Source organism: Polyodon spathula, chromosome 7 (genome assembly GCF_017654505.1).
Source record: "Polyodon spathula isolate WHYD16114869_AA chromosome 7, ASM1765450v1, whole genome shotgun sequence".
Classification (NCBI taxonomy): domain Eukaryota; kingdom Metazoa; phylum Chordata; class Actinopteri; order Acipenseriformes; family Polyodontidae; genus Polyodon; species Polyodon spathula.
The window spans coordinates 26159104-26178586 of NC_054540.1; the positions used below are offsets into that span (position 1 = coordinate 26159104).

Sequence of the window (19483 nt, forward strand, 5' to 3'; positions counted from 1 at the left end):
GCCAATTGGTCTTCCTGGTCTTTGGCCATCCCTGGTCTTCCCTCCAACAGTGTTCTAAATTGTTTCATTGAACATAGAACTTTCATCCAAACCATAAAGTAGTTAATTCTTACGTTTCAACTGTTAAACCAATTATGTTATTATTAATCCTGGTTCACCGCTGCAACTACCGGGCATCTCGGGAATCGGAGGCTGAAACATGCATCCTCTGAAACGTGTTCCTGCCAAGCCATCATTTTCCACACTGCGGATCCACAGCGAAGCCACCAGATTTGGCTATCCCTAGAGATTCCAACTGTGTTCTGAAAGAAACCAGAGGCTAAGTAGTGTAGAGAACACAACACTTTCACATGTGCAGGGATAGCAGTCCCTAGATTCAGTCCCTCAATTCAGCTGTTAGGTCTAGGATGACCTGCAAAGTGAGTCGATAACGTTTTAGCATTGCATCGTCTGGCATCCCAAGCAAAGTGACCCTGGGATTGAATATGCAGGGTGGTCTCTTGCCCTTCTCCGAACGTGTTCCTGCCGCTCCTCAATAAGAGCCAAGTGTTGCCATGTTAGGAAGTGTACCACAGCAGCCATCCTGAAGCCAATGACAGGTCAGGTGGGTGATTTTATACAGCTTTTAGTTGCTCACTTCTACAATGGTTTGCACCTTGTAAGAAGAGGTGTAAAGTTTTTTTGAGGGCTAGCAATTGCCTAAGTGCAAGGCAAAATCCTTACATCAAATTATAATGTTTGCGCCCGCTTAGTATCTAGATCCCGCACAACTCCATGCTCTTTTCTTCATTTGAATACATTTTAATATAATTAATGGATTAATAGCAAATTGTAAATTTGACAGCAGATACAGAACGGCATTCATAACATGCATCACATTTTAGGCAGGCCAGTAAAATCAGACTTTACAGGGCTAAACGCGATTTACAGCAGCATTATGGGAGTTTTGCACCCACAAGTCACTTTGCGCATATTCTTACATCTACCCCACTGAATACTCATTTGCAGTCCATCCAGTGGTGACATTGTAATCTACAAGTTCAATACACATATAATTCCAGTGAAATATCTGTTCAGGACAAACTGTACAATTTATGCTGAGCTGCAGCTGAGAGTCTGAGAGGATTGATTGGAAACTGAGCATGCTGGAGTTTGATAGGAAAAGTAAGTGATGGTATATTACGTTTTGTGTGTGTGTGTGTGTGTGTGTGTGTGTGTGTGTGTGTGTGTGTGTGTGTGTGTTTGCACTTTAATCTGAACTGGTTGGTTGGTAAGGAAGCAACCCATTAGGACAAATCCTTACTTGTCGGGCAGAACATAGGGTTTGCTATATCACTGCAGTTGTTTTAGGTAATTATATTGCAGTTTTAATACTTATTTCCCACTTTTTTCAACATATTAGGTTTCATTTTCCCCGATTCAATAAACCCCTGCACTGAAGTGAATTCAACACACAAGTTTCACAAATCAATCATAATGGCAACAACAACTGGCTTCACAAACAACAAGTTACAACATATGGACAATTTAAAATAAACAACTTTAACAAAACACAGGTAATTCTAAATGGAGTTGTCTATTCTCATTAAAACTGGCTGCCATATTGATTGAACAGCTTGCTCAAGTGGCCTGCAGCCTCTCTGTTAGATCTAATGATAAGCATATTTTATTTTCCTCAATGTTCTTTATTTTTACTGATATTTTTTGCAGGAACAGAGACTGTATGGGTTTCAGAAATATTTATGTTTTGAACTAAAGAAATGACAGCAGTGTATTGGGTGGGGAAAATGTGCTTGTTCTGTGTTATGAACCAATTTTTTGAACCAGATTAGATAAGCAGGGGACATATATGAATCTTGCAGAGTTCTCTGCAAACAGCAAAGTTAACTGTAGAGCCCATCTGATAGACTGTGCACTTTGATCCAGAGTAGGATTTTGCTCCATTACACTTAATAATGATGTTGCTGTCTTTGACACAATTTAGTTATATAAGTACAGTATCTCACATTCGACTGCTTATCCAACTTGAGTAGGACATTCTGTAGCAGAAGATATTCACACTATTAACCTGTCTGTCTGTTTATATGCTACACTTACATTATTACATGTACATATATTAGATAATGACCTACAATGTGTTTTCAGATCATCATCATTAAAAAAAAAAAAAATGTGATCACTGTATGCTTTCATATACTGGTCATATGCTTCCTCTAAAGGACAAATCTATATATAAACCAGATATTTTCCTTCAGGTTCTCGAAGTCCAGAATACCCATGCAGTCATCACTTTTGGTGATGTCCCTTGTGAAATACCAGCAATGTGTGTTTCTTGAAGGCAGCATCACCTGTGCCAAATTTGATCCTCTGCCCTGACTTGGAACAGGGAGACGAGTTGCAGAAATGAATAACAAGGATTCTATTGGGATAACAAATTATTCAGTGATGCCCAAACCCAGAGACGGATTTCCATTTACTTGCAAGTTTCACCCACACAAAATAACAGAACCTGAAACTCGACCCCCAGTATTTCATTATTATTACAATGTCACGACTGTACTGAGCAAAGGCACTGCACCTGCGAATACTTTCCTCTCAAACTAAAATGACGTCTCAATAACGTTTCTCAGACATAATTCGGCGATAACAACCTATCCAACGCTGACATATGCTGACAGCAGAAGGAATCGAGTTATTTCCGGGATACAAGCGTCTCAAGAAGTCATTTCAAAAGTGAGATCATTCCCTCACGTGATCGAATAGAGGTTCCTCATTGGGTATTCCAATAGAAGGAAACCCTTTACTGTGTAGGAAGTAGTAAATTGACAAGTGTAGAAACAAATATATTGTATTATTAAACTTGGGAACTGTCAAAAAAAAAAAAAAAAAAAAAACTACTTTTGGAGGAACTGGCAGCATTTATACTCTAAATTAGAAATGAACATTTAAACTACGTAGAGTAAAAACAAAAATATCTGTCTTCGGTAAGTGTCTTTTTTATGTAGATAAGTATAATGCAAAAAAACAAACAAAAAAAAAGAACGACGTAAACGAAAGCGACACAGACTACAATTTATTTTATGTTCCATATTGTTATTTAAATCTCTTGTTAAAATCAGGAAACAATACTGGTATTAAATGAACAAATAAACTTTCTGTAATCCGAAGTTGTTTTTTTTTTTTTTTTTTTTTTTTACTTTTACTACGGTCTTAAGTTTTGTTAAGTTAAGTTGACGGTAAGGTCAAGGGTGCTGGAACTAGTGGTGCTGCTGGCTTTGCATGGCTTTCATCATATACAGGGGTTACAGTTTTGTTCAATGGCTTTCACCACCCCCACTTTAAAATTGTTCCAGTGCCATTGGGCAATACAAAACTACTTTTTTTTTTAATTTATGACTCTAAATGTGTTAAACCATACATACGATATATATATATATATATCATATATATATATATATATAATATATATATATTATATATATAGGAATTTGATGTTGTTAATTGTTTGCAGATATATTCTTTAGTGTAGGATCAGACGGAAAAAAGGACAAAAAAAATGGACGAGAGGGCCCGCAGCTGTTTGTTGAGTTCAAGGTCCAAACTGGAGCAAGATATAAAGGCTTCTTATATCATGGATCACATGGTTAGCGATGGAGTGCTAAACGCAGATGAGGAAGAGAAGGTTAAAGCCTGTGTAAGTTTTTTAGCCCTTTTTCATATAGTCTGTTTTTGTTAGGTTATGTTTACATATAAAACATGCAGTTATTAATAAGAACACAGTCCCTATTTCATAACAGAGTATTTATGGGGTTATTTCCTGAAGTGACTGGACGTGAATATAAACCAAAATACTGTAATAACAAAAGTAACACTTTCAGGTGCTTGGCCCTTATTGGCTATCATTACATTAGGGCTGGCAAATTTCAATGTGTCGATAATGAACTCAGAATAACATTAATTGTTTTAAAAGGGTTTGACTGTATTGCATACTCTCTTGGTGCTCATGAAGTGAAGCTCACTGAGCATTTCATGCATTTATATGTTTTATTTTCAGACAACACGAAAAGAAAAAGCAGTTGCATTACTTAATTTAATCTTGAAAAAAGATAACTATGCCTACATATCTTTCTATAATGCCTTACTACATGAAGGATATGGAGACCTGGCGTCCATGTTGCAACAGGACCTTCCACTCATCTCACCAGCTGCAGAGAAAAGTTTTTTAGATGGAGGAACTCCATTTGGTGAGTTTAGTTATTTATATTATAAGTATATTACCTAAATAAGGTAAAAATAAAAAAAGAAGGCTAGCTGAATAATTTAACATTATTTTTGTTGCTCTGTTTTATATTTTAAATATATAGTCAGTACAGAAGTACATAAGTAGGGATGTGCAATACAATACACTGCCGTTTGTTTTGCTCTTTGTATTTAATTCCTCTTTCTACTGAGAAATATGCATGTATATATCTACAGTACCATACTTGTTTTCTGTCTGTGAACATCTTTGATATCTGTCCTGTCTACGTGTTCCTTGCTCTTTCAGATGAAAATTTTCCTTTACCTTAATCTTCTTATGGTGTCAAGAAATGGTGAATACTTATACCATACATTCAGTCTTTTTGATCAGTTATTGCTGGTAGAGTTTATTTTTTTCTTTGCTGGTATGGTACCACTTTCATAGCCTTGCTTTTACTGTTGGGTCTGCTTCCAGTACAAGGGTTATTCTTATTATGTATTTATTTATTAGCAGATGCCCTTATACATAAGTTGGACTTTTTTTTTAATCTACATTTCTTATCTATATGAGAACAAACCCCCTCACATTTACATTTAGAAAAGCATTCTTCTGAACAATCACATTTTCCTTACTGTGCAAAAAAATCATACATTCCAGAAAATATCCAAATAATCTTGAGCACTCTGAGATAGACTTCTTTATTGAGAAAAACTAATACAAGTATTTTGCAAGACAAGCTAATATACCTTATACATAGTAATATCAGTGTTTGATGCACATGCGAGGTACAGCATTTCATAACATCTTTTAAAGGTGTGACGGGGCTTGTTGTATAATAACAATAACTTTGTCACATGTCCACATCATGGATCTATTGGTTTCTATATTGGACACACATAGACATGTTGTATTAATATTGCCTATTGAGAGGTTGTTGCTTAAAGAGTAAGTAATGGGGTTCCAAAAAAATAGTGTTATGTCCCCATGTGTTGCTACAACTGTTTAAATAACATACTTTTAATTTTTCTTTTCATTGTTAACATCCTGACAACTTTTTAAACTGACAGTCTGTTTCAAATCGTTTTTCAAAATAGCTGCTCTAGTGCACTGGGGTTTGAGATTTGTCCTCTAAATCAGTGGTTTTCAACCCTGGTCCTGGGGACCCACTGTGCTGGTTTTCATTCCAACTAAGCTATCAATTACTTAATTAGACAGTTAATTGAAATAATAATTTGCTTATTTACACCTTTTTAATTGTTTTCATGTCTTAAACAGTTGCAGATTTCAAATATGACGTAATTAAATCACACTTATGTTTCAAAACGCCACAAAGACAGACAGGGAATAGATATATTTACTTACTTATTGCAGCATGGTAGACTGTTGTGACACTTGGAGTTACACAGGACTCCTGAAGTCTTACATGCACAAAAGTGAGACATACAGTCATTAACCCAAGGCACTTGGTTATTCTTGAGTTTTACAGGTGAATGTCCGAAGTAAAGCGTTATCATGTTTATTTTGGACATTTACTCTTTGCTTGGTAAATGTCAACATTTAACAGTAAATCTTACATCTTATATCTGAGGGTTCTCTTGAGTGGCGCATCTGGCAAAGGCGCTTCGCGAGGTTGCCAGTTCGTATCCAGGCTATTCCACTGCCGACCATGAACTAGAGCTCCCAAGGGGCGGCACACAATTAGAGGGCTTAGGTCGGCCAGGGTATCCTCAGCTCACTGCGCACCAGCGACCCCTGTAGACTGGCCGGGCGCCTGTGGGCTCCCCTGCGTTGCCCTCCGACGTTATTGCTCTGAGATTGCTGCATGGCAGGCCTGCAGAGTGAAAAAAAGCAGTCGGCTGACTGCACACATTTCGGAGGACAGCGTGTGTTCGTCAGCGCAGGGGTAGTAGCAGTAAGTTGAGCCTAAACAAAATACAATTGGTTATTTCAAATTGGGAGAAAAATGGGTAGAAATTGGCAATTACTAAATTTATAAAAAATGTTTTAGACCTTAACAAGTCAGATTGGTCTAACCCAGGGGTGAAATTCTACCAGTACTCTGTACCAGTACATATTTTGATGCCGGGTACCAGGACTTATTTAATCTGCTTTTCATCCAATGTGGATGCATTCCACCCACTCACACAGTCCACTAGCGCAACATTTCTCATTCTATTTCCTCGTACTGCTTCTGTTTCTGTTAGCTGTTATTGGCCACCATTAACATCAGTATAATCGCTGCATGTTGATGCATGCAAAGTGAAAACAGTGGTATGGAGTAATTTCGATTATCATTAAGTAATAATTATTTTCTTTAGTGCGGTGGAGAAACTGTGTGAAGTATTCTAAATGAACATCGCTGCACATGAATTTGAAGACAAAAAGCAACATCAGTGTTCTCCATAAGTTACATAGTTGATAAATATTAGAAATAATTATCGTAACCCATTTTGCTTTGCATTGATTTACCACATTGCCAGAATTTGTATGAAAGTTTTTAGAATGGCAAGTGATGTGTGGGACAGTAGGGATGAACATTAAAAAAACAGGATTAAGAAAGTGCCACTTCAGATTTGGTAAGCGAGTCACAATCGGGATACAGATGGAGGTGTGCTTCACGCTTCTCAAACACTGGCCTAACGTGTAAGGTAAATGTTAAGCATGGTGATCAATGTTTTGTTCTGCTGTGATCCTAGTATTTTCTGTTATGAGGACTGTAACAAACAAAAACCAAAACTGTGAAGTGTTTTTTCTTTGTGCAATGCCCCCTTTTCTAAAACATTTTGATGAGTTTATTTAAGTTAAACATGAGTTTTCATTTGCACATCTAAAAAAAAAAGCATAAGTAAACCACAGTAATGATATTACTTCATGAAAATATGTCTTTTGCCACTTTGTTTCTTGTGCAGAAACCACAATACCAGGAGTGAAATTAAAAAAAAAAAAGTCTACTTTTATACTGTTTATGCCTGGAAAATCTTTTTATGGAATAGATCATGGTAATTAATTTACACAGAAACACAACAGTGAAATGCACAGAATATGTTATTGTAGGATAAGTAATAAGTAAAAAATACATAAAAGAAACAGGCATATATGTTCTAATCCAAGGCTAGTATAGTATATAGGTTAGTATATTGTAGTATAGCCGGGTCCTGTTGTAGGTGAGTACCCGGGGTCTAGAAAGTATGGGGATGATTGCTGTGAATACTATGGAGATTAAATTGGCCAAGTACATCATTAGTTGTAGTAGTGCCTGCTACATAATACATTTGAGGGGTATTTTAGCCCCTATTGCGCACTGTTTGACTTAGACCTTTTTGTATAATTTTTTCATTGCACAGTTTTTTTTTATACAATTTTTTATAACATCATCCCTTTTTCAGTATATCTTGAAACAAAACTCCCTCTCTACAGCAGTTACTATAATGTAATATTTCTTAATGCTTGTCATTTAAGGTTTAACTTAAGTGTTATACAATACATGACTGAGTGATACATGCAGAGGATACAACACTTTCGGTATTTTCAGCTTCCTTGTTGATCAGTTATTTTTTAAGGCTTATTTTGTATTCATAAATGTATTGTGTGCCGATATGTATACATTTTAAAAGCATTTATTCATTGGCACTCAAATTGTCTCCATTTTTTAAATGTTTACAGCCAGCTGTGCATATGAGTACTTGCACTTGTTGAGAGTTTCACCCCTGGTCTAACCAATGTAATCTCAGAGGTGAAGGATTTTGTATAGATTTATTTTCCAAAGCATTTTTTTTTTAATGAACTGCTTACTCAGTTTAACTGAATGGCTGTCTAAGCATCTAGAAAGTTTATTTTTGTTTTTGTATACTGCAGATGCAAGTTATATGTATAATTTTTTTGTGTCTTAGTTCAGACAATCCTGTGCGAAGGTGGTGTTCCACAAAGACCCGTTGTGTTTGTTTGCCGTCCAGAGCTGATAAACCGTATTCGAGAGGAATTGTATAAACTGGAAAATGGCTTTGGCTGGGTGGTTGTCTTTGGAATGGCAGGCTTTGGGAAGTCTGTGTTGACAGCTGAGGCAGTGCGGGATGAACAACTTATAAAAAGTAGGTTAATTCTGGTTGTGTTTGGGAAAAAATGTAAACACAGTACATGTAAATAAAATGTTAGATGAAAAAAGTATATATTTAAAGTATATCTCTGTTCTGGGGAAAAAAAATGAACAAAAATCTTCTAAATGACAGTACCAATAACTGTATTTTGCACATTGTTAAATATGTATCTGCCACAATTTATATATTCTACAAGCATGGGCATAGACCAGCAGAATCTCCATAAATAATTGTCCTCAGTACTTCAGCAGAAAAAAAAAGTAAAAGGCTTTTAAAGAAACTGTGTCCCCATCAAAGAATCTGTTTTTCAGATTCTTTGAATCTGTTTTTTAGAATCTGTCAAATGCAACTGAAAATGAAGCTGCTGGAGTGGTTATTTTAATCTGTTTCAATTTTCTTCTGCTTTCTACAGATGGTGCTGTTTTTTCAGAAGAGATTGCATGACGTGTTTTATTTATAGCACACCATTTTCTTTTTACAGCTTGCTTTCCTGGGGGAGTTCATTGGCTATCCGTTGGGCAGCTGGATAAGGCAGGTCTATTGGTTAAAATGCAGTCTTTGTGCTACCGTTTGGATCAGGACTCCCAGTCCAGTCAGAGACCACCAGTCACTATTGAAGAAGCCCGGGACCGCCTGCGGTTCCTCATGGTTCGCAAATACCCCAGGTCAGTGGAGCCATCACTCTGCATTCAGACTGATTTGACCGTGTTATTAGGTGTACTGTAATATTGTGATACACCCAGTAGGTGGTGATGGTCAGGAATTTATAATTACATTTACAATGTTTGGGAGAACGCCATTCAGTGTCACACGGCAGGGCAATGTCAACTAGTGACAGTCGAGCTCAGAAATTGGTAGTCAACTGATCACGATGTCACATGACAGTAATACATTGATTTAAACAATTCCAAGCATTTTTAAATGTAGTACACAAACAGCAATGTTTTACAAAACATTACATTCACAAACAGAGCACCAGACATTATCAAATACATGATTAATTGATACTTTTTTTTTTTTTTTAATGGTGCGATTTGACTATTTTTACTCTCTCAAATTAGTTGTCATTCTTCCCTTAGGTTCAGACTGACAAAGTGAATATATAAATTGCTGATCATTACTGCCTTTGGGTGTACCCTGCAGCTAGTTATTTTAGCTACATGCATATCTTAATCAGGTTATTAGCTAAATGAAACCTCAACATCTTGTATGTTTCAAGCTGCTATAGATAATAATAATGACCACAGCATTTTTTTCATGGCGGTGGTAAAATACATTGCTTGTGTATTTCTGTAATGTGATATGAGCTTCTCAAGTGAAGGAAGATGGGAGGCAGATTGTGGTAAAAAGCACCCCCCCACACCCCCCCACCACAAGTGAAATGATTATGATTTGTCTATTACATTTTCAGGTCCCTTTTGATTCTGGATGATATCTGGGACGGTGGGGTACTAAAGGCTTTTGATATTCAATGTAGAGTTCTCTTTAGCACCCGAGACAGGAGTGTCTCTGATTCAGTTTCAGGTAAGCTTTAAGAAAGTTGTTGTTTATGTTATAAATTGTCAGCCAGATTTCAAGAGGGGATAAAGTTGTCGTCTGTAAAGCTTTAAATACTTTTGTAAATCAAATGGACTGTCAAAAATATATTCTCTTTAATATAATAGTACCCAGCAGGATAGGCTACATTATGGAAACTTTACATATTTCTTCCTAGAACCTGTGATCAAAATATGTAGGCTGTAACTGCTTTGCAGGGGATTGCCCTTTTTCTATGTTAGTACTCTTCTTTCTAGTCATTAAGTAGCAGGATAAGGTCAGACCCTGTGTTGAGATAACTCTGCAACATCCAGAGATTCATCTCAGAATGCACATGACCCAGCAGTGTTACAGCAGCTACAAATCTGTTTTTTTATTTATGTAAGTGACAAAAACAGTACAGGCTGTTGTTGAACATATATTTTGGATGAACTAGCCTTGTTTCCTGCACAAGCATTGTATAGATTGTATAGAAAGGAGCTAGTGACGTGGCAGTAAATCACCAGAAAGCTTTTTGTATCTCTGTGTTTGAGATAACCATAGACAATTGCTTTGAGGATGAAGGAATGTAAAGGGGATAACATGGTATACAAGATAAAGGAGTGTAATTAAAAAGCAGTATGCAGAAATCCTAGCAAAACACTTTATGCTGCAATTGATGTGAAGATTTAAATTCAGTCAATAAGGAAAAGAATTAAATTGCTAGGCTATAAATCTATGGTTTTAGAAGGCACCCATTTCTGTTATTTTATTATGTTGTTTTTATTGCTGTAGCATAAGGTCTCATTGATTAATTACAGTCATGTGTTGGGGCTCTGAAGTACAATTTTTTTTAAATTCATATTATTGTTATAATGACAAGTTCTAGTGAAAACCTGGTGGCTAAAATATTCAGAACATGGGCATAAACACAACTGCCCAATTAGTCCACATATGTACTGTATTGGATATCTTAATGTGGTTAATTTAATTTAGTTTCTGAATTTCTTTAGGTAAAAAGTATGAGGTTTCTGTGGCCGATGGACTTGAGGACGACAAAGCATTGGAAGTCTTAGCCCTTTTTGTAAACAAGAAAGTATCCGCATTGCCAGTACAGGCACGTAGTATTGTACATGAATGCAAAGGTAAGAAAGACTTTTCCATTTAAGGTTGAACTTGGTGAATATTGTCATGCATATTGCAATATATTCTGTGAATCAGGTTTATTATATTCTAGGTCATCTGCTGTACAAAATGTATAGTGTCACTCCACTGAAGTAAATTAATGTTACTCAAACTTGCCTAAAGTTAAATGCAATGTAGTGCATACATATAATAAACCTTTTTAACTGACATGTTGGTGGCATCTATATGCACACGACAGACACAGCTATATAGGTTTTTATTATATAAATACATACTGTTTGATCACATTACTTCATGCTAGTGTATTATGTTTTACTTTTTCATGACTGCAGTAACATCAGAGGCAGTGCATAGGTGAATTGACTATCTTATTCTTTTGTCCAGGTTCACCTCTTGTGGTCTCTCTAATTGGAGCTCTGTTACGAGAGTTTCCAGACCGCTGGCAGTACTATCTGAGGCAACTGCAGAACAAGCAGTTTAAAAGAATCCGCAAGTCTTCATCGTATGATTATGATGCTTTAGATCAAGCCATGTCAGTCAGCATAGACGTGCTACGTGAGGATCGCAAGGAGTACTACAAGGATCTCTCTGTCCTTGAGAAGGATGTGAAAGTGCCAGCTAAGGTCGGGCTGAAGTGAATTTAATCAGAACTGTTGTAATTTAAACCATTCCCTAGTTGTTAATATTAGCTGTATTTATCTTTCTCTAGTATTTTTGAGAACTGTATGCAATAACATGTTACGATCCATGATCATTAGAAAAAAATGTTGATCTATGTCATTCCCCAATGTGATTAGAGTCTATTGCTTTAAAAGAAATAATCTTGGGTTTAGTGGACATTGGACTAGATGTTTCACACACACCTCCCTCCCCCCTTCATTTGTCAGACCATCTTACGGATATTCAAATATTGTCACATAGATAAAATTGGAGACTGAGAACAAAAATGTCTTAAGTCAATCATATAATGTGCAGCCTCTTAACTACTAGATCCTGTCTGGCATTAATAAACTCACAGTACAGGTTCTTGATTTCAACACAGATACATTCCTGAGTAATTTTAAATGAAGTAGAAAATGAAGGTAAAGTGTGTGCATCTGGAACACTGCCTTTCTGATGCTTGTCGTTCCAACAAAGAATACATGATAACCCCTGATTATCCAAAGCAGACAATGCCCCAAAACATATTCAAGTAAAGTCTGTAATAGATAATATTAGATGTTTTGTAAGCTAAATTGAAAGATGGTCTGGAATTCTTATTAATGTCTTTATTTGTATCCTGTTGGGGGGATGACAGGTGCTGTCTGTTCTCTGGGATCTGGAGCCTGAGGAAGCTGAAGACATACTGCAGGAATTTGTTAATAAATCACTTCTTTTCCGCGATTGCAATAAGAGGCCCTATCAGTATTATCTGCACGACCTGCAACTCGACTTTCTCACAGAGCAGAACCGCTACAGGCTTAAGGTAAGTAAGTTACAATCATTCTGAAAGGTTATGAGTTCTGTTGCTCCAGTATTGAGATTGTTATCTTTTTCTGTTTTGTTCGAATGGCAGCCATCTTAATTGCATGCCTGCATTTGTTTATTTTTTTTTGTCAATTTGTCTTTGGTTGCTAGTTGTTGAGAAACTATTTGCTATTGTGATATTTCAACTGTGCTGGATCCACCTACATAGTAGGTGTAGAATAGAAGCAGTTGAAGTCAACAGAAGCTGAAAGGTCACACAATCACATGACTTCTCAAGAACTAGGACCAGAGAGACAGTCTAAACCAACATACATGATGCCTGCAACCATTATTGCTGATCATAAAAAAGGGGTAAAACTAATTACTAAAATGGTAGCAATATCTTTAAGCAATAATGCCTAATAAATGAGGACAGTTTGTAATGTTATTTTGGTAGTGGTGTCAACTACAGGGCTTTTTATGACCCATGATAAAAGCTGAATGTTGTTCCACCCGCTTGATTTTTAATGCTTTTGTTTTCCATAGTAGCTTTACAAAAAGGTTTATAGGGCTCAATTATTGTGTCAGACTGCTAGCTAAAGGGTTGGCTAGATGGCTTAATGATTTGCTCCTTTTATGGAACAGGACCTGCATTCCAAGATGGTTCGTCTGTACCAGAATCATCATAAAAAGGGCCATTCCACTGTAGCTGATGAGGAGTGCATGTACTGGTTCAGGTACCTGGCATATCACATGGCCCATGGCAATCTTCATGAGGTAAGGATGGTCAATTAACTACTCATCTTCTCTGTAGCAGTCAGAAACATCCATTTGGAATAATTCTATAAAGGCTTTTCTTTAAACTCATTCAGTATATCATTCAGGACATGACCAGTACTGGAGAAACAAGTCAAGTTTATGGTCTTATTTCTTCTTATTAAATCTGTTATATGTCTTCCTAAAATTCACCCCCCAGTGTTAGTTTATCCGATAAGTTGTAGCTTAATGTTGGAGGCTGGAAGAAGTCATAATTAGTAATGTTACATAAAAACGTGACTCCAGAGTAGAAATTATGAAATGATTCAAAGAGAGGTAAATATAATGAAGCAAAATTAAAAAGCTGCACTTGTGTTATTTATGGGCAATCATTAATTGTGCCAGCATTGCATGACTTTGACCAGTAGTAACAACTGTATATGTCCAAAGTCAAGTTCAACCTTATTTCTGTTGACTTAAAAGGAATATGGTGCTTTACATTTACATTCCTATATCTAATTGTTCCATTAGTACATGAGTACAGTTAGTTTGTTGCCTGGATATTTAACATCACACCCTGAACTCTCCTGTCATGACATGTTTTATTTGTGTTAAATTAAACACCATAAACAAAGCTTCACAGTTCTGAAGTATGGTGTTCCTTAACAGACTATTTGATCTGTCAGATTTTTACAGATTCTGTACAAAGATGTTTTGCATTTGGGGTTTGTGGACAAAGACAGAGTTTCTGTCAGCAATTAGATTTAGGTTTAATTACATTAACCCAATACTACTCTTCCTTTTTCTTAGGAGCTCTACTCTCTAATGTTTTCACTGGACTGGGTAAAAGCCAAGGCACAGATGATGGGACCTGCCAGTCTCATCAATGACTATGTGGAGTATAAAGACATTTTAGATGAAGAGGTGTGTATAAAACTATAGAATGCTTCTAAATGTGTTGAATTTTGTATTTAAACTAGATGTCAACACGGGTAGAAAATCCGGAACCAGGTACCAGCCGTGAAAAATACCCAGATACCCGGCATTTTTGGGTAATGATTTAAAAAAAAAAAAAAAAAAAAATTATATATATATATATACACACACAGTGCCATGAAAAAGTATTTGCCCCCTATCTGATTTTCTGCATTTTTGCATATTTTTGTCACTGAGTGTTATCAGATCTTCAACCAAAATCTAATATTAGATAAAAGGGATCCTGAGTGAACAAATAACACAAAATATTGATACTTATTTCATTTATTTATTGAAGAAAGTTATGCAACACCCAGTGCCCCCGTGTGAAAAAGTAATCACCCCCCTTAGACTCAATAATTGGTTACGCCACCTTTAGCAGCAATAACTGCAACCAGATGCTTCCTTTAGTTATTAATCAGTCTCTCACAGCGCCGTGGAGGAATTTTGGCCCACTCCTTCATGCAGAACTTCGAGCATAAACTGCTCGTTTCAGGTCCTGCCACAACATGTCAATGTGGTTTAGGGCCGGACTTTGACTAGGCCAATCCAAAACTTTTAATTTATTTTTCTAAAAGCATTCTGATGTAGTCTTGCTTGTGTGTTTCGGATCATTTTCTTGCTGCATGACCCAGCTGCACATCATCATCAGCTCATGGACAATTTGGCCTGACATTCTCCTGTAGAATTCTCTGATACAGAGCAGAATTCATGGTTCCTTCAATGATGGCAAGTCGTCCAGGTCCTGATGCAGCAAAGCATCCCCAATTCATGACACTACCACCACCATGCTTGACCGTTGGTATGAGGTTCTTACTGTGAAATGCAGTGTTTGGTTTTCGCCAGTCATAATGGAGCCCATTTTGGCCAAAAAGTTCCACTTTTGACATATGTCCATAGAACATTGTTCCAGAACTCTTGAGGATCATCCAGGTGCTTTTTGGCAAACTTGAGACAAGCATTCATGTTCTTCTTAGTGAGCAGTGGTTTCTGCCTTGCTACTCTGCCATGAATCCCATTTTTGCCCAGTGTCTTTCTGATGGTGGAGTCATGAACACTGACCTTAGCCGAGGCGGGAGAGGCCTGCAGGTTCATGGATGTTGTTCTAGGGTTCTTTGTGACTTCCTGATTTTACGCCTTGCTGTTGGAGAGATTTTGGCAGGACGTCCACTCCTGGGAAGATGCACTACTGTCTCAAACTTTCTTCATTTGGACAAAATGGTTCTGACTGTGGTTTGGTGGAGCCCCAGAGCCTTATTAATGGCTTTGTAACCCTTTCCAAACTGATAGGCATCAACAACTTTTTTCCCAGAGGTCTTCAGGAATTTCTTTTGATTGTGGCATGATGTGCCTCTAGATGTACGTCTGTGTTGACAACTTCACTCTGATGGTAAGGGCCAAAGTTAGTCAGATTAATATTGGACAAGTGCATGATGCATATTTAAGTACTATATATAGTACACATACATTTGGTCCCTTTATATCGACTTATAGACTTGTGTAACTTTTTTCAGTACTGGAAATAATAATATTATTATTATTATTATTATTATTATTATTATTATTATTATTATTATTATTATTAATAATAATAATAAAACATCTCATTTTGAATACAGTTATGTTAAATGTGCTTCATGCTGCAGGATTTTTTGCAACATATTCCGATGTTGTTAATGTAATGTTGTACTTGTATTGATTCAGGACGATGCAAGAGGTTTTATTTATTTTCTCAGCGTAGTTTACACAAAACAAAAATATAGGCAAGGAGTATATCTTCTCTTTCTCTGGTTTTTCTAACATTATCTACAGAGAATAAAACAAGGAGATTTCTTTATTTATTTGTTGGTGTTACAGGTTGTAAGGAAGCCTTGTCAGGTTTGGTACTGGTCAAAACAACCTATTTATTTATTGTACCTACACTTCACTGATAATAATTCATATAACAGCCGTGCCTGAAACTGGGGAAGATACTGTATATGACGTGATTGGAAATTTGCGACGCAGGTTTTCTGATGTATATGTGCTAGATAGACATCAGCATTGATGAGGGTTTTTGGTTCCTCTGCTTTAAAATCTGTCACACAATTTTTTTTTTCCCTAAAAAGTGATATGCCTGCATAATGTTATTATAATGCTGCCATTGTAAAAATTCTGTTTTATCATAATCACAAAAAGTGTATTTTAAAAAAATATATGGCAAAAATTGTTTTGAAAACTGTCCAAATTGCTTATTTGAGGGCTAAGAAAGAAAAATCGAACAACTGCATGATCATATTTGCTACATTTTCTTTAAATTCTCAAATTAATCAATATCCGGGCAGCAAAAAGAAACCATGTTCAGGTCAGGTAATATAAAACCTGAAGGGTACCTGGGTTTTCGGGTACCCGTGCCGACCTGTAATTTAAACCAAATATTTTAAAACATTTAGGGTATTTGTATGCTTGGATAATTGTGGTGTTCCTAAGACTATGTATGTTTTACATTGGTTTTGTTTTTTTAAAGGAGGAGTAATGCATTTTCAGCATTCACTGGTCCCCCCCATTATTTTGTTAAAAATGGTTCACACCATAGAGATTCTGGTGTCATTGTTGTTTAAGAAAAAATTGATTTCCAAGTCTTGACTGTATTTATTATTATTATTATTATTATTATTATTATTATTATTATTATTATTATTATTATTATTATTATTATTCAGCTGCATTTAGGAAAGCATGTGCATGAGACAATTGAGAGCCTTAGGTAAGAGCTCATTTGTGTTTGTAAAATATATTTTATTACTTTTTTTTTGTTGCTTATTTTAGTCACATTATGCTTAACTCTGTAAACATCCCATTTTAATTCTTCAAAATAGAATTAATATTTGCAGTGTTAACAGCCAAGCACATTATTTGCAAGAGAGGTGTGTGAGTGGTAGGGCAGTAGGTCATATTTCCAATAAAAAGTGGTATAGTAAACCCCAATGAATAATAACAGGCAATAACTAAAGGTTGTGGAGCAATCCATCACTGAAACATCACTGTATGTCCTAGTTTTTTTATTTCTTTTTTTATGTATTGTGAGCTTCCTTAGGGAGGTATAACCAGGCTTGTTCTTGTAGAAGCAGTAGGTTTGTCTTATTCCAATTTAGACATTTTACTTGACAATCTGAACAGAAAGCTATTAACTTAGGAAATGTTATAGCTAAGGCCCTGTGAAAATCATGGAAATTTTCTTTAAAATTCATGGCAGTGTCGCAGGTAAAGTGTCGTATTTCTCGGAATGTGCATGGAACTATTTTATAAATTGTATGTATGTGTATATATATATATATATATATATATATATATATATATATATTATATATATATATATATATATATATATATATATATATATATATATAATATATTTTTCAACATCATGTATAAAGATTAAATACACTGATATCATCAAAATCAACATCAGAGTTATTCAATCACTTTACAATAGCTTATGAAACAGTGTCATAATTAACAGCCTATAGGTAAAGTGTATGTGCAAGGGCAGCTTTCAGTTCTAGTACCTCAGATGCATGCTCATCATGCAATGTGTAACCCATACCGATCTTGGGCATCAGTCGATTCGTCAATGACGCTGACAAGCAACCAGACTGTTTTACCAATTCCGTAATCTCCTCCTTGTGATACTCGGCAACTTTAGGTAAGTATTCATGTCTCAGCTGGGCTGATGAAGGAATCACTCCACCATTTGCTACACTCAGTCTGAAGAATTTACATAACTTTTGGTTGTCCAATTTTTCAAGAGGGATATTTGCACAAACTAACACCTCTGTCAGATCAAAATTTAATGTGTTTCATGTTTCACGGTTTTCAGTGGACTTTTGGAACATGGAAGTCACCGTTTTTTGTTTGCAAGTAAAGCAGTCGCAGTACTGCTCTGGATTTGCGCCTTTCTCTTTTGGTGAATACTTGAATCTAAATGCCTGTCAATAGCCAATTCTCGGTAGTGATCTACAGTAACGTTGTAGGACGTACAGAAGAGCTTCCCTCCATCGCTGTGTAAACCTCCTGCTGGATACTGCTTTATGGATCTGCTGCAAACACATTTTTAGCCTTTTTAGAGACTTCAATTTTCTTGTTTACAGTGTGTAGTGTTTTAATTTCCTACCTAGATTGCATATAATCACATAACATAATCACTGCACAGCACTGTGCGTGGCGAATAGTACGCCGCAAAGCTATACAGTTTCATTAATGTGATTTTTTAACATTTTTTTTTTAATTAAAAAATATTGATAAAATAGCAGTATTGGGCTAATTTCTCGATTTCTGTGCAGCCCGTGAAATCGCGATTTACACAGGGTCTTAATTATAGCATGCCCTGTAAACTGTCATTAGCATTTTAGTATAATTGAAAAAAATATTATCTTAATTTTCTTAATGTTTATATTGTTATTTAATTGGTAATGGATTTCTGTTGCACAACAAAGCACCCAGTGTATTGTGGGACAAATTAGAAGGAAAATCATTAACATAATAAACTATCCACAAATTAAATGTCTGAATTAAATGTTAATAATGATTTGGCGGAAAAAGTACAGAGATTTGAGAATATTGAAGTTATAACTTTAAACATTTGATAAAACTGCTAAGAAGCTAAGTCAGGTAGACAAACATTTTCTTTTTTCTTAAATTAACAACATGTGGTCCGTTTTAAAAATCTAAACAGCAGCAGATCTTCCATCCTAAGACTCATACGTCTGCAGTTTTATGATTCTCTTTCCAATAACGGATAAATAAAATATCCTGGTGTATTTAATATCATCCAGACAAATCCCAGTGGAATAATATGTCTTTGTGTCTCCTTATTAGAACAGCACAGTGCGTGATAATTTTCAGGAGTTTTTATCCCTGAATGGTCACTACTTGGAACAAAAGCCTTTCCCTGATGTTGTTCAGATGGGCCTTTGCCAGCCAGACTCCTCAGAGGTGTATCGTCAAGCAAGACTGAAGGCAGAGCAGGAGACGAAAAAAGGAGCTTTTTACCTGGAGTGGATGTAAGTGTTGTATTGTATAGTATAAGAAGTTAGGGGTTTTAGAAAACTTTGCTGTATAAGAGAATGTATGCTGAGTTTAAATTACTTAAATAATGTATCATGACTCAAACAATAGTAACAGATCAAGCAGGAAGGTGTTGAGACAGTTGTTGTGGAAAAGCATAGGCTTTTGTGATGCAGACATCTTGAGTCTATGAGCCCTGATACAGAAATGTTTTACTTCAGTTCAGGTAAAAGGCTTGTAATATTTTTGGAAGTGTGAACATTAG

The 19483-nt window shown here is 36.0% G+C and overlaps 1 protein-coding gene across 4 annotated transcripts in view; it reads left to right on the forward strand.

The window, feature by feature from the left end:
* The first annotated feature begins 2769 nt into the window (after positions 1-2769).
* Positions 2770-19483, forward strand: part of LOC121318439 (apoptotic protease-activating factor 1-like) — a 70550-nt gene continuing 53836 nt past the window's right edge. The window contains exons 1-12 of one of the 4 annotated variants that reach the window (XM_041255113.1): positions 2770-2984; positions 3512-3694; positions 4055-4244; positions 8131-8328; positions 8816-8999; positions 9746-9858; positions 10863-10994; positions 11380-11618; positions 12293-12460; positions 13087-13218; positions 14008-14121; positions 19030-19214. In XM_041255113.1, the coding sequence (XP_041111047.1) occupies positions 3557-3694; positions 4055-4244; positions 8131-8328; positions 8816-8999; positions 9746-9858; positions 10863-10994; positions 11380-11618; positions 12293-12460; positions 13087-13218; positions 14008-14121; positions 19030-19214 (1793 nt within the window). In that variant the 5' untranslated portion in view covers positions 2770-2984; positions 3512-3556. Of the gene's footprint in view, positions 2985-3511; positions 3695-4054; positions 4245-8130; positions 8329-8815; positions 9000-9745; positions 9859-10862; positions 10995-11379; positions 11619-12292; positions 12461-13086; positions 13219-14007; positions 14324-19029; positions 19215-19483 lie in introns of those variants that run through there. The other 3 variants (XM_041255114.1, XM_041255115.1, XM_041255116.1) reach the window with 3 other exon arrangements.